Source organism: Syngnathoides biaculeatus, chromosome 14 (assembly GCF_019802595.1).
Source record: "Syngnathoides biaculeatus isolate LvHL_M chromosome 14, ASM1980259v1, whole genome shotgun sequence".
Lineage (NCBI taxonomy): Eukaryota > Metazoa > Chordata > Actinopteri > Syngnathiformes > Syngnathidae > Syngnathoides > Syngnathoides biaculeatus.
This window is the reverse complement of record NC_084653.1, coordinates 25,415,001-25,429,185: the sequence shown is the minus strand read 5'-3', so window position 1 is coordinate 25,429,185 and position 14,185 is coordinate 25,415,001. Positions and strand designations below refer to the sequence as shown.

At 43.3% G+C, this 14,185-nt stretch overlaps 1 protein-coding gene and 1 long non-coding RNA gene across 2 annotated transcripts in view; one reads left to right on the top strand and one right to left on the bottom strand.

Annotated features, from left to right (window-relative positions):
* LOC133512670 (uncharacterized) overlaps positions 1-14,185 on the bottom strand; it is a 47,260-nt gene that overhangs the window by 21,704 nt on the left and 11,371 nt on the right. The window contains exons 4-5 of the long non-coding RNA XR_009798237.1: positions 10,033-10,246; positions 5,476-5,561 (exon numbers count right to left, since the gene is read on the bottom strand). This is a non-coding gene — a long non-coding RNA (uncharacterized LOC133512670). The remainder of the gene's footprint in view (positions 1-5,475; positions 5,562-10,032; positions 10,247-14,185) is intronic.
* pou3f3a (POU class 3 homeobox 3a) lies at positions 10,583-12,286 on the top strand. Its single transcript, XM_061841706.1, has one exon. The coding sequence runs from the start codon at positions 10,583-10,585 to the stop codon at positions 11,939-11,941; it is 1,359 nt and encodes a 452-aa protein (XP_061697690.1). The 3' UTR covers positions 11,942-12,286.

Genomic DNA, 14,185 nt, shown 5'->3' with positions numbered 1-14,185 from the left:
ACAGTACATACAACCATGGGATGACTGATTTTTAAAACATGTTGGCTTCACTGAAGACGAAAAGTACACATGTATATAGTATATATATATATATGTACCCCCTACGTCCCCCCCAATAATGACAAGTGCTATAGTTAATGCACGGTCTGATCTATGGTATTTTCTAGGTACAACGATAGAAGCGCCTGCGGATGAAAACACCCTTTGTGTGTGATTTCTTATTCTTGTGCTTTTTTTCTAATTTGCACATTTTTAACCTTGCGCCAGAACGTTCCGTGTCGTACGTCGACGCTGCCGCGCGAGGAGGTCACGGCTGGAGAAAAACACAAGCTCGCGCCCTCACCGTGTTTTGATGTAGGCCGCTACCTGCTCAAACACCCCCCCCCCCACCCCAGCCCACCCGCCCACCCACGAGCGCCTCTGATCTATTATGCAGCTAATTAAAACACCCTCTCCACCTCCGCCTTAGCATCAGAGTCATGGTCAGCCTCCTTTGTGTAGCATGGCTGGAAAACAATATCAATAACAACAACAAAAACAACAGTAGCCTTTGGTCCAAGGAGGAGAGGAGGAGGGCGGCTTTTGATGAGGCACATCAAAGGGGGCCAGCGAATCGGACCGCGTTTTGCGTGCCAAGGTCGTCTCTCATCCTGCTCGTTGGGGCCGGCCCACGACGGTCGGACGGTGAGTTGCGGTGCGTGCGGGATTTGTGATTTCGAAGTCAAATCGTGCGGACCCTGATGTGTGACATTAATGCTACGTACGCCGGCCAATCGCAGGGCACGCATAGACAAACAACCAATTACTCTCGTACCTATGGGCAATTCAGTCTTACCTGAACCTAACATGCATGTTTTTAGAGTGGGGGAGGAAGCCAGCATTCCCAGAGAAAACTACAGAAAAATACAGGAAGGAGAACGTGCAAAACTCTACAGCGGCTCCCGGAAGTTGTCGTTTCTTGACGGCCTTGTGGGAGGGATCAAACAGAAGAAAGTTGTAGTAATCCAGGCGGGAGAGGAGAGAGATGATTGATCTTCTCTAAGTGAAAGTAAGACGACCAGGAGATATTATTTGCCGGCGAGGATGACACGTTACCTGCAGTGAGGAGGAAATATGGATCTATAACAACTGCAACAACTTTCAGTTTTGGTTTGTGTGAACTTGCACCTCTGAGTAGGATTTTGGTTTTATCACTGTAAATTTGTCGACAGTTGGCTGTGAACCCGTTTAAAGGGGAAATCCAGTGCTTGCATGAACAGTGTATCCAACAGGTGCCGTATTTCGACAATGTGATGTTAGATCATCTCTGATTTAGTAGCGTTTTGAGAAGATTTTCATCGACAATTGGGAATTTTGCGGGGCGCTTCCATTTTCGCGAGTCACATGGGCGTATGTGACGTGTACTGCGCAGCTCCAAACGCTGGATTACATGGGACACCATTTATGCCCAGCGCTGATTTCTCGGATTTATCCTCGTCTGATGAATAAATAGCAGTATCGGTTGATCGGGAAGACGGAGGAATACTTCCATACAGATTTGAACCTGTGGCTGTAAATTAATGGTGAATATTCAGATGGGTCTTCGGGCGGAATGACGCTGGAGTCTGACTACTCGGAGGCCGACGCGCGGCATAAGTGCGTAAGCAAATATTGAAATTAACTGCGGTAAATATTACCAAGAAGGAGAATGTAGGTGATAAAGACGAGGGAGCCCAAAACAGCACCGTGGGGCACTCCGGACGATAATGGGATAGAAATTATTTGAGCTGGACAAACTGGGTGCGGATGGAAATGTAGAAGACAAAATAGTGGATAGATGAGCAAGATGGCGATATTGCCCATCATGAAGGGTTTTGATATGCTTTATGGCGGCACAGAAAAGGGATGATTTAGTGAAATGTTTTGGCAGTTTTCAGTAACTGTCGTCATTATGGAGCCACCGACTGATAATAGAAAATGCCACCAAGCCCCACTTCCTTTTTTTTCCGTGAAAGAACCCACCTGAGGAATCCAGCGGCCGACGGAGCGCCTCAATAACCGCACGGACCCCAGCGGGGAGGTTGACAGAGAATTCCGGCCATTCACGGAGGAGGAGGCCCCTGGAGGGGGGCACACGCTGTTTGACTTGGCTCTCCACTGCACACTGCTACACAGGCCGGCAGTTGTCCGTGCGTACAAGCTGCTGAGCTGCAGGCATTTCCTGAAATATGTTTCTCTGTCATACGCCGCGCAAGATAGGCGAGGGATGGCAAGAAAGGAAATTTTTCTGGACAAATGCGGGCAAGGCTTCCGAAAACTGCAAAGCCCGAGATGCCCAATGTTGACGGCCTTACATCTTGTCCCGACGATACCACAAAATAGAGTATTAGCCTTGACCAAGCACCCAACAGATGTATCTCACGTCTTCATGCGTCCTGTCGCGTTCCGCCGTGACATTAATAAACACTTGGAGTCATCTCCGCGCACCTGCACAAACAGGTACACCCACGGAGAAGAGCGAAGGTTCTCCGACTTCCCTCTTCTCTCCGCATCCTCTTTCTATTTCTTGTCCATTTGGCCCTTCTCAAATTATCTCTGGGGATTGATGGTAGCAATTTTCACGCATTAGCTCCCCCTTTCATGCATAATCGGGGACCCGCCAACGGGTCCGTTGCAGTACATCTGTCCGTCGGGTGTCATTACTCGCAACCCAGCGGGGGCACATAATTGACAATTGTTCCTAATTAGCAAACATGATTGCGCGCACTCTTTTTGCCTGTCCTGCAAGTCTCCGCCAGCGCCACTCAAGACCATTTTAAGGCAGAGTGTCCGAGGAAAATCTTACTCTGCTTTTCATATTCCTCACGAAAGAACCCAATTATGGTCATCAAAAAGAAGATTTGTAAACATTTTTGCTAAATACTAACTATTGCAACGTTGTTGGGCTGGAAATTTGGGTTACTTAAATTTTGGTTTTATTATTATTATTATTATTTTAACAAAATATATACTCACAATAAAATATTCTAATTTTTTTTTAAATATTCACTGCTGGGAATGTTTTTATTCATCAACTGGAATTCAACCGTTCACTGCCACCGACGTATATGCTCGTCCAATATTTTTTTCAAAGGGTAGGAGTGGCACACGGTCTTGGCCGGCATATCTGTGAAATTAACGTTATTCTTTTCTTGTTGAAACTCTTGAAGCTTGTTGAAACGAAAAGCCAAACAAAAAGCAAAAACATGTGTAGTTGCTTATTTTAAGATCCCTAAATGGGCCTTCTGTGTGATGTCACGGTTGGAGCGCAAAGGTTTTGTGAAGATTTCTGCAGAATCAAAGTTTGTAAAATGAAGAAATGTTCCTGGATGTACATTTTAGCCGAGCGGTTCTCAAAATGTGGTGCAAGCTTGCAATAATGCATAAATAATTTATAAATCCTGTTTAAACTTTTCATTTAATTATGTAACCTTTTTCCACTTTTAAATAATAGTCCAGTTGCATTCAACTTTGAATACACTCCAAATCATTTGCTGGAATTAAAAAAAAAAAAGAGTTTTTAGATTTTTAGTAAATGTTTGTGTACAATAATTTTGCATCTTAAAGTGGTATTTTTTTCTCTTCCTATATTAAAACAGAGTGCATTCTGTTAAGAGTGGGATTAGACTAAGGGTTGGTTTTGATGAATACTTGGGCTTTACTGTCGTGTACTTGGAGCCCAAAGTATTTTTTGAGGTGGTACTTTTGTTTGAAACGCGGCTTCAACCAGATCAGAATAAAAAAACTGATTTTCCACATCTTTGAAGTTGTGATTTTCTCAACATTTCGGTAAGACTTGACGTCAGCAGCGTTTAAATTAGTTTATTTATTGGTAGTTTTAAATAGTTTTTAATTTAATTTAATTTTTGCTTTAGTTCCATAAAAGTCTTTTTTTTTCCTGCTTTTGTTGAATATTTCAAAAAATATTGAATGTTGTATGTAAGTATGTTTGTTAATTTCTCAGTGGATAGTGCATGAGTGTCAAAAATTGTCCAAAATTAGAAAATATGCAATCCCAATTGAAACTCTTGACCTTGGTGAGGCCATGTGTGCAAATTCTAGTACATTCACCGTATGTGACACCAGGATAAACTAAAAACTGTCTAAAAGTGCCCAGCCCAATGCAAGATTTTTCAGACGACGTCCTACTGTCGGTGCCGCGTTTCCAAACCCCAACCCCCGCGAACGGGGGCCCGGCATTTGCATCCACTCTGACCATTCCTCCTGATCCGCCGTTTCCCCCTCCGCCCGGCCCGACCGGCCCCGCTGGGCTCATCTCTCTCGTCCGCCGCCACGGGGGCCTGCTTCTGATTTAAAGCGCCCGGCGGGGGTCGGGGGGTGAGGGGCACGCGGGGAGAGACTCACGCTGCGAAGCCTCGCTACAGCTGAAGGTCAAAACACGCTCGCGATCGCAACGACGGGATGACACGGCAGCGGGCAGAATTCAGATGGAACCCAAGGAGTCCCGCCTCTGTGGCGGTTTAGTCGAAATCTTTCTTCAAGCAAAACAGACACAAATACATACACAAATATATCTACTGATACCCCCCCACCCCCGTTCTGTGTTCTTGATCAACAAAAGTCAACTCACTCTTCAGTTATGGCTGATACCTCTACTTAGGAAATGAATCAATTCTGGAAGTCATTTCGTGACGTGATTTTTTTTTTTGTAAGTAGAAGCGCTTTTTATACGTAAATAGCCTAGTCCGTTCCAAGCCTCTCAAGCCCCGAGATGCCTCGGTTCTCGACCACAATCCATTCCAGAAAACAGTTCGAGAAGTGATTTGTTGTAAAACCGAATCGATGTTTACCATTACAATGAATGGAAAAAGAAATAATGTGTTCCAAGCCTAAAAAATTGGGCTTTTTAAAGAATTTTCTTTAGCTTTTCCTGATAATAAACTGCATAGTAGAAATACACGTTTACTCTAATTACTTTATATAATAAAATAATTTAAGAAATATGTTTATTTTTTGCTTAAAATGTATGCTTTAGTAGTAGAGTACGCTAGGCTGGGAGTGCATTGCCGTTTCTGTAGCTTGTAAACTTTTTTTTATGAACAAAAGTGCAGAATAACTTTAAACAAGCAACTTGCCTTCTTTGGAGCCATGATTGGGGGTTAATACGGTACCCCTCGACAAGAAGAAAAACAACAGTCACTACCGGGACACGTCTGTGTACAGACGCTGCGTTATACAGAATAACAAAAGTGCGCTGGTTGCGCCGCGTATGTTATGTCATTTCCGGGTTTTTTTTTCGGCGCCGTGGGTCAGGTGGTCTGGCCGCACGCAATGTGCTATTTCTGGGTTTTGTCGGGGGCGTTCGAGTACCGATTATCGTTCGAAAACGGAAGCAAAAAAATCTCGAAAACCGATTTGTTTGAGAACGGGGACTTCTAGAACTGAGGCTTTACTGTATGTAATGTAAAAAATAATTAAAAAATTATGTTGATTTACCTTTGGCGTTGGGGAATTATGCGAAGAGAAGCGTGAGGGACAAGCGAAAGGCATCGTGGGGGGCGCGGGGGGCAGCAATGTGTCGCCTGAACACAACAAAAGCAGAGTTTGGCTCAACATAGCTACATAATTCAGATAAAAGCAAGAAGTTAAAAGTTTGAACTATTTTTGAATGACAGTAGTGACCTGGGTATAATCAAATAGCCCATGTGGCAACTTTGGGGAAAATATTAATCATATAGGTGGAACATGATGTACAATTTCTCGAGGTTAGCAGGTCCGTAATAATCTCAGCGACCATAGCATTTGGTTTTTTTTTTTATGTTTTTCTTTTAAAATGGTTCATAATTACACTGACTGACGACGCTAACAAAAGCACGGACAAGAAAAAAAACAAAAAAAAAACATCTGTTTCTTTGGATTGGAATCTCCAGGAGTCCAGATGAAGCCCCCGCCACCGCATCCCCCCCTTTGCCCTTTCCTGCTTTGCTCTTCCTTTTTTTTTTAACATTTGCATATTTCAAAAGTCTACCAAAAAATAGCCAGGGGGCCCGAAACGGTGGCCTACCCGCACGGCGGAGAACTCAACCGAGAGCAAAAAGACACAAGAAACTGATTCAGATTCTGAGCTCATTTGAGGATGAGCTCTCCAAAAGCGGCGAGGCCAGATTAGCTGACGGCGTCGTGCTTCTCGTAGCCGGATTTAACCGGGAAATTCACCGCGAGTAAGACACGGCAGGAAAAGGGAGCGCGACGAGAGAGGAAGACGCATCGCAAGTCGGCCTCTTCACCCAAACTTCCTTCATGAATAACAAATAAGACCAGCAGCCAGCGCAACACATGCAAAACATTAGACGCGTCCCTCCGCTCGGCACTCATCTGGCTTCCTCAACCTTCTGCCGCCGGACTTGGACCGCGCTCAGCTCCTTTTGGACCCGGCCTGTTCATCGTTTCGCAGGTTAAAGAAGTCCCATTTGCAGATTGTCGCGGCGCCATCAATCATTCTATAGGCGGAGGACTGCAAAAATCAGCGCGCCCGCAACTGCATGTTCTGACTAAAACTTTCTGGATATTGGACTTTACGGACCCGTTCGAAGTTATTAAAACTACTTTGAAAAACGCTTGGCTGCTGTTTAATTATTTATTTTTCATTAATAATTTCAGGCTGGCCGAGGGATCACGTTTCAGTGGCGAAATGTAACATTTTGTCAGTAATAGAAGAAGAAGAAAAAGAAATAGAAGGCTAGAAAGAGCTTCTTTTACTTTTAAGAAATGTAATTTTGCAAATTCCTCAGGGTGTAAATTTAAAAGACACAAATTTTTCTTTTTTTTTGGGGTGGGGGTCAGCAATTTAGCTAATTTTTCCGAGCAAATGTTTCATGTGTTGTAACACACTTTATGCGATTGATATTGAGACACTTGGTGTTATTTTTTTCCCCCAGACTTTATAACTTCAACTTCGTTCAGAAAAAACTACTGTATTTTTGAATTATGTAAAACAAATGCGAGTCAAACAGATAATTAATACTTATTACTATATATTATATTTCAAGGTAATATAGTATATATAAACTACACGTACACAATCTTGTACAGTACAAATTAGTTTATATTGAATTGAAGATGTGATGCAATCCCACCAGAATTATCTTTAAATGGCAATATTTACTGAACCCAAATGGAACAAATTATTACCATTTTTTTCACACAATGAGTGGGCAAAGATGTGCATACATAATGGCACAGTGATAAGTTTCTTAAAATTTGCTTCCTTCATTTTAAACATTATTTTTTTCCTCATTACGTGATTTCGGCACTGCTCCAATAACTGCTGTCCGTGTAATAAATCAAACATTATGTCACATGGTTTTACCGCCCACAACAAGTGACTGGATAAAACAAGTCATTTTCATGAATATTCTATTTTCATAATCACATTGAATATTTTTTGCATGTGGCTCGAAAACCGCTGTCATTTTGGGGTTTTAGCGACCCACTCTGACATTTTCATTGACATTACCAGCAGTACTTCAACGGAACCCGAAACAGTGAACCGTTGCGCAGTAAATATTTCCATTTTTGGTCCATAACTTTCATCATATTATCTAATGCTGAAATATTATTTGATCTACAAAAAAAATAACAGGAGTCAGCTTGTCTAGCGAATCATGTTGTGGACTCATCGAAATCCAAAAATGTCAACCCTGCCATTGTCCACTCTGTCGCCTTTTGCAGGTACATTTATTGAACAATAACTTGACCAATATAGATTTCTGACGATGTCGTTAAAATCAATACATTGATACCAATTCAAGGTGTTTGAGGGCGAAATGGGGAAGTCCCTTTTTTTGCAGTGGACCCTAAACCGCATAAGTAAAACATACGCAGCACAGTATGTGTGCTCCACTAAAAAAACTATTTCGGGGCTGGGGGGATGGGGGGGGGGGGGACGTTTCCCACAGCACGTTTACAGGCCCGACCAGCAGTGTTGAAAAATACGCCGTGAGAAGTGCGTTTCTGACTGCGTGGCGGCAGCTGGCCGCAAAACTGGCTGTTCTTTCTTTTCCACTTGAAAGGCAGCAGCATGCAAAAGACATTCGCAGCCTTATTTGTGTCCAAAACTGAGGACGCTTGAGGAAGGTTCCAGGTTTTATGCTATCCAACCGTCTATGTGTTTCTATATTTATTCTCTCAATTTGGAGAAATAGACGTTCCACGCAGCATCAAAAAGTGAATTTTTTTTTCGTTTCTTCACTTTATCATCATTTCTGCGCACATTCTTTGAGACTAAAGAACAAAATATGATGTACTTTCATGGGTGCTTGTACCCCAAAATATCCACTTGTGAAATTCTGGATTGATTGTGAGGAAAAATCAGGGGCAGAAAGTCTCAAAGGTAGGAAATATCTGACCGCAACGCTCCAATGTCAATATTATACGTCATTTTCACATAATTTCATATTATACGTACTATAATGCAGTGGTTTTCAAACTGGGGGTCGTAGCAAAAAAAAAAAAAAATAATAATAAATAAATAAATAAACACAAATAAATAAAAAAAACTTAGGGAAATTGAATTTGAAAAACAATCTATTTTACGGATGTGAGTATTTAAATTATTGGGAGTTGTCATCATTCAAAGAGTTATTCTTTCGAAGAAAACAAATTTTATATTATTATTATATTACTATATGATATAAGTCATAGTTTTCAAACTTGTAACTGCAGAATGTCTTTACCGTTATTGAATGTCTTCCAAATGAATTAAATCAATTACCATTACTTTCATTTTGGGATCTATAAACCCCCCTCCTCCTGGTTAGTATGCCCTTTCCATAAAAAAAATAACCCAAACGCATCTTCGTATATTCAGAGTTCCTTTTACAATTGTCACATGAGCTGTCTTTACCGTTAATGCCACTGGAGAGAACCCCAATATGCTGTTGCAGTACACCAGAGGGTTCTGTGAGGCGAAGTGGCGGGCTGAGGCAGGCATTTTGCATCCACGCCAAAGCAGACGGCAACGTAAATCATTTCTGAGCTACACGTCACGAGCATTACATATTTTTACCATTATTGCAATTGGATAAAGACTAAGGTTGAATGGGTTTATTGAGTAAGTAGGATCATTTTGAAATAGTCGACATTTGTGGTATGATATTTGATGTTTGCAGATGAGACTGTCGACAGAGGAGTGGAAATTCGGCAATTTAGCACGTGTCCACGTTTCTCAGATGTGATTTGTCAAATTTTGATCTGTGGAATATTCAATGTGCATTAATCTGGACATTGTGCTTTTAAACCACTATTTCATGAATGACGTAATTGTGTTATTATGAATATTCAATTGCAAATATGTCAACACTTGTCGGATGCTGAAGATTGTATGCTTTAACATATGCGCATTAGCTCAGTAATAGGAGTCAATAAATTTCCCATTTGTGCAATTTTTCTCCTCTGCTGACACATTTTAGCAATACAACCCCAAAATGAATTCAAAATCAATTAATAAAAATATGGCGCTAAATCAGGCCATCTGAGTTTTTATTGGTTCAACCTTAACACTGATTTGTTGGGCTTTTTTTTTTAAACATATTTTTGGTGAGTGTTCGCTGGTAGGAAAAAATTATGCCGATATTACGACAAACTTATGCACTAAATTAAATGTGATGTTTTTTTATGTGGCTCATAACTTCTTGCCCAGCATTAAGGAATTAAATGATATCACGTCCTTTATTTAAACCCTCCCATTTGGATACATATTGTTAATATTTGGGTCATGCCATTTAGCTACTTGACTTAAAAATGTTAGAAACTCTGTATAATATTGTGTACCCGTATAGTTCTACACCACTCTAAACTATTAAACTAATGCCACCAATGAAAATGGAGCATCTTTGCAAAGGCTGAGTTATGTTTTTTATGCAGGTTTTGGATCTCATCAGCAGGAGCAAGTGTACCTAATGCTGTGGCCGGTGGCTGTACACTACATCGTAATAAACATTTGTTACGGTGATGATATTGTGTAAAGTGTAGAAGAGGTTTTAGTGCACTGACTAGATGAGTGACCCCGGTCCAGGCGCGCACACTCCTCTCGGGCTGAGCGTCCAATCAGCGAGGACTCGGCGGGGTTGTTAGCTCCTAATTGGCCGGAGATGGGAGAGGAAAGCTCGGCCGTGGTCGCAGTCAAACACATGTTCGCCTCCTTTGCTCCGTGGAGGATGCGCTTCGACGCACCGGAGAGTTTTCCAAGCGATCTTTTCATGGCGTTCTAAAAAAAAAAAAAAAAAAAAAGCCAAATTAGAAGACTGATAAAGAAGTGGTGGTGGGGGGAGACGTTTACGCACACTCCCAAAGATCTTTGCAGGCTGCCACGGACCGAAAAGTAAAGTGTTCTGTGGATTATTCACGGCCAGGGAAAACTTTTTTTTTTTTTTTAAGAACAGTTAGCAGCGCTGCCCGCTCGATTTTTCATCCATATTTTGTGGCAATTTCCCTCTCAGGACTGTTTTTGCTCTTTTACGCACGAGCGCATTTGTGAGTGGATCCGATTGTTTAAAATATCGAGAAGAAAATAAGGGGTTGGGGTGTGGGGGTGTCCAGATTTATGATTTGGGGGATGGCTACAGCCACCTCCAGCCCGTACCTCGCCAGCAGCAGGATTTTAAGTGGCCCGGTCCCGCATTCTGACAGGAGGGGCGGAAGCATGCATCCGGCGAACGGTGTGGTCACCTCGGTGTCTTCCAGCGGGTTCAGGGGGGAGCCCTCGGTCAAGATGGTGCAGAGTGACTTCATGCAAGGGGCCACCATGGTGTCCAGCAACGGCGGCCACATGCTCAGTCATGCCCACCAGTGGGTCACGTCGCTGCCTCACGCCGCGGCCGCGGCTGCCGCAGCGGCGGCGGCTGCCGCGGCCGCGGCCGAAGTGGGTGCCGCCTGGCCGGCCGGCTCCCAGCCCCAGGAGACGAAGAGAGGAGGCGGCGGCGGGAGGGAGGACCTCCACGCGGGCGCCGCTCTACACCACCGCGGCTCCCATTTAGGGGGCCATCAAGCGCACCCTGGTGGATGGGGGGGCTCCATCAATATCAGTGAGGGTCGGACGCAGACGCAGCAGCAGCAGCAGCAGCAGCAGCAGCAGCAGCAGCAGCAGAGCCTCGTTTACTCTCAACCGGCTGCCTTCACCGTCAACGGGATGCTGAGCACCCAGAGCCTCATGCACCCTGGCGCGCTGGTGCGCGGGGACTCCCCGGAGCTGGACCACTCCCATCACCACCCCCATCATCTCCCCCATCATCACCACCACCACCACCACCACAACAACCCTCACCATCCTCATCCTCACCATCAGCACGCGCACCACCAGCACCAGCATCACCACCCGGAGGGGCACTCAGATGAGGACACGCCGACCTCGGACGACTTGGAGCACTTCGCCAAGCAGTTCAAGCAGCGTCGCATCAAGCTGGGCTTCACCCAGGCCGACGTGGGTCTGGCCCTGGGCACGCTCTACGGCAACGTCTTCTCCCAGACCACCATTTGCCGCTTCGAAGCGCTGCAGTTGAGCTTCAAGAACATGTGCAAGCTGAAGCCGCTGCTCAATAAGTGGCTGGAGGAGGCCGACTCCAGCACGGGCAGCCCGGCCAGCATCGACAAGATCGCCACGCAGGGCCGCAAGAGGAAGAAGCGCACGTCCATCGAGGTGAGCGTCAAAGGCGCGCTGGAGAGCCACTTTCTCAAGTGCCCCAAGCCGTCGGCGCAGGAGATCAACGGGCTGGCGGACACGCTGCAGCTGGAGAAGGAGGTGGTGCGCGTCTGGTTCTGCAACCGCCGGCAGAAGGAGAAGCGCATGACGCCGCCCGGGCTCCCTCGCAGCCCGGACAACAACGCCTACTCGCAAGTGGGCGGCATGGGCGCCGACACGCCGCCGCCCTCCATAGACTGCAAGAGGATGTACAGCGACACGTGAACGCCGCACCGAGTCCCGCGAGCTCGATTTGCTCCCAGTTGGCCCAACTTTAGACGATTAATGAGCAACTTTATTATCTTTTTTTTTTTTTGGTTGGTCCAAGCTCCTGTGTGTCCCGTTATCCACTAAGCCGCGCGCGTGTGTTTGCGAGTGGGACAATGTGAGGTTTTATGCACCCTTTTCTTTGAAAATTCAAGAAAGAAACATTAAGGGAGACATTGACATTGCTTTAATTTAGCACGGACTTATTCCCTAAAGCAATAATTCATACACCCCCATTATATTTCTTACAGACGTGTTTTGTGCTAGTAGCTTCAAGTAACTCGTTTTTTTCTTTTCACCCCCCCCAAAAGAGATACATTCCTTTACATGTATAAGATGAGTGTGTATTATTGTGTGATGGTTTGCACTATTTATTTTCCCCCTCATTTTTTTTTATTTCAGTGAAGAAATGAAATTATTTAATAAATTGGACTGATATGGAGGAGAACGTGACGTAAACATCATTTTTGAACACGTCGACACTGGTCATGACTCAGCTTCGAACTTTAATAATGATAATATATATAAACACTAAAGAAAGCAAAACAGTGAATCAGACTTTAATATAAATGCATTTTTTCATTTGTACTACTCAGTACAAAAAAAAAAAAAAAAGATACAGCCTAAAGTAAATCGTTTAGTATAACCTTTAAAAAAAATCATGGATTCAGCAAACTCACTGATCGGGTTCTAAATGATAAACAGAATTTAGCATCGGTTCTTCTGTTTTTTATTGTAAGTGCAAGACGCAGCTTTGTTTATTGAAAAGGGCTTCATGTCTAGTGTAGTTTATTTGCACTTTAAAAAGTGTTAAACTATGAGTGAAATTAATATAAAAATGGGCTCAACCTGGGCTCACTATTTGGTAATCAAGAGCTATAATTTATATTATTCGCAGAGACTTTTAACATCCAATTGAGGCTTCATAAAGTGTTGACAAAGTTAGTAATAAATTGCATACAAATCCTGATAAGAGCACAATAAAGTGTATTTTAATAACAAAGTCTAGTTTTGCACCAAGTAATATAGTTTGGGCAAATGTAATGGAATTTTTTAATTTTACCACAAAGTCTGCATAAAAAAAAATTCGCCAAGTAAAATATTATAGTTTTCAAGTAGAGCATATTGTCGTCCACACTGTTTAAAAACAATTCATTTCTTACCTGAAACGATAACGAAGCCGTTACATGTAATAACACTGGTATTGCAACAACAGGGTAATTATACCATTAATGCAATATAAATTTGAATAGAGTGGAAACATTCAAAAAAAATGGAGAGCTGCGAACATTTTAAAACATTGGCAGGAAAAGTACGTGGCCCGTGGACCAGAGGGTTTCATCTGACCTGCTACGCAATCCCCCCCCCCCAAAAAAAAAAAAAAAAAGTAGCAACAGTTATAACAAGACCAGAAATATGCAACACACAAATGCTCGTCATATATAATGATAAACATTTGTTAGATCATCGACAATGAAATGGGCCCCAGTATGGATCCCAATATTGGCTGTCTGAATGTTACATGATGGTGGAAAGAGTTCAGCCCCAAACTTAACTGAGCATTCATACTCCCGTGTATACTGCGTGTAGTCTATTTTGTGATACACTATCACAGTAAGATGATTCTTTGGTGACTCCGAGAGCTTTCAAAAGAACTCAGCAGCTTCTGGAGCGTTCTCTATTCGGGGTCTTAGTAGTCTGGAATGTTCTACCCGGGCAAATCAGAGCGGCTACCGCTTTACAATGTTTACATCACCGCTTCTGACTCCTTTCTCCACTGTCACGTTTGCTCAAACCACAACGCGTCTGTAACTAGACATCTGAATTTTGGCCTGTTTCACTGCCGTTTCTCTTTTCTCCTATTTTGTGTTTTTATTTATAGTTTACACAACGTCACAGCTTCACTGCAATTGGGGTTTGTAGTTTGAGTGGAATTATTCCATACGAAACCAACAATCAAGCGCTGGATTTATCATATTTATTCTACTCGACTTTATTTATAGAGCACTTAAAAGAACAACAGCAGCTGATGTACAGTATACGTGTCATGTGTATATCAATATTACGTCTGTACTTCAAAAAGTGTTGGTTTTTTTTTAGTGATCCGCATGCTCACAATGTGCTCTTTATCCGATTTTGATGCGAGGACGCAACGCATTTACGCAAAATCCCATGCCGGCCAGCAAAGTTCAGGCCTCCCAG

What these genes read in the sequence shown, in the direction of transcription:
- pou3f3a (XM_061841706.1), top strand. Translation starts at nt 10,583, where the DNA reads ATGATTTGGGGGATGGCTACAGCCACCTCCAGCCCGTACCTCGCCAGC.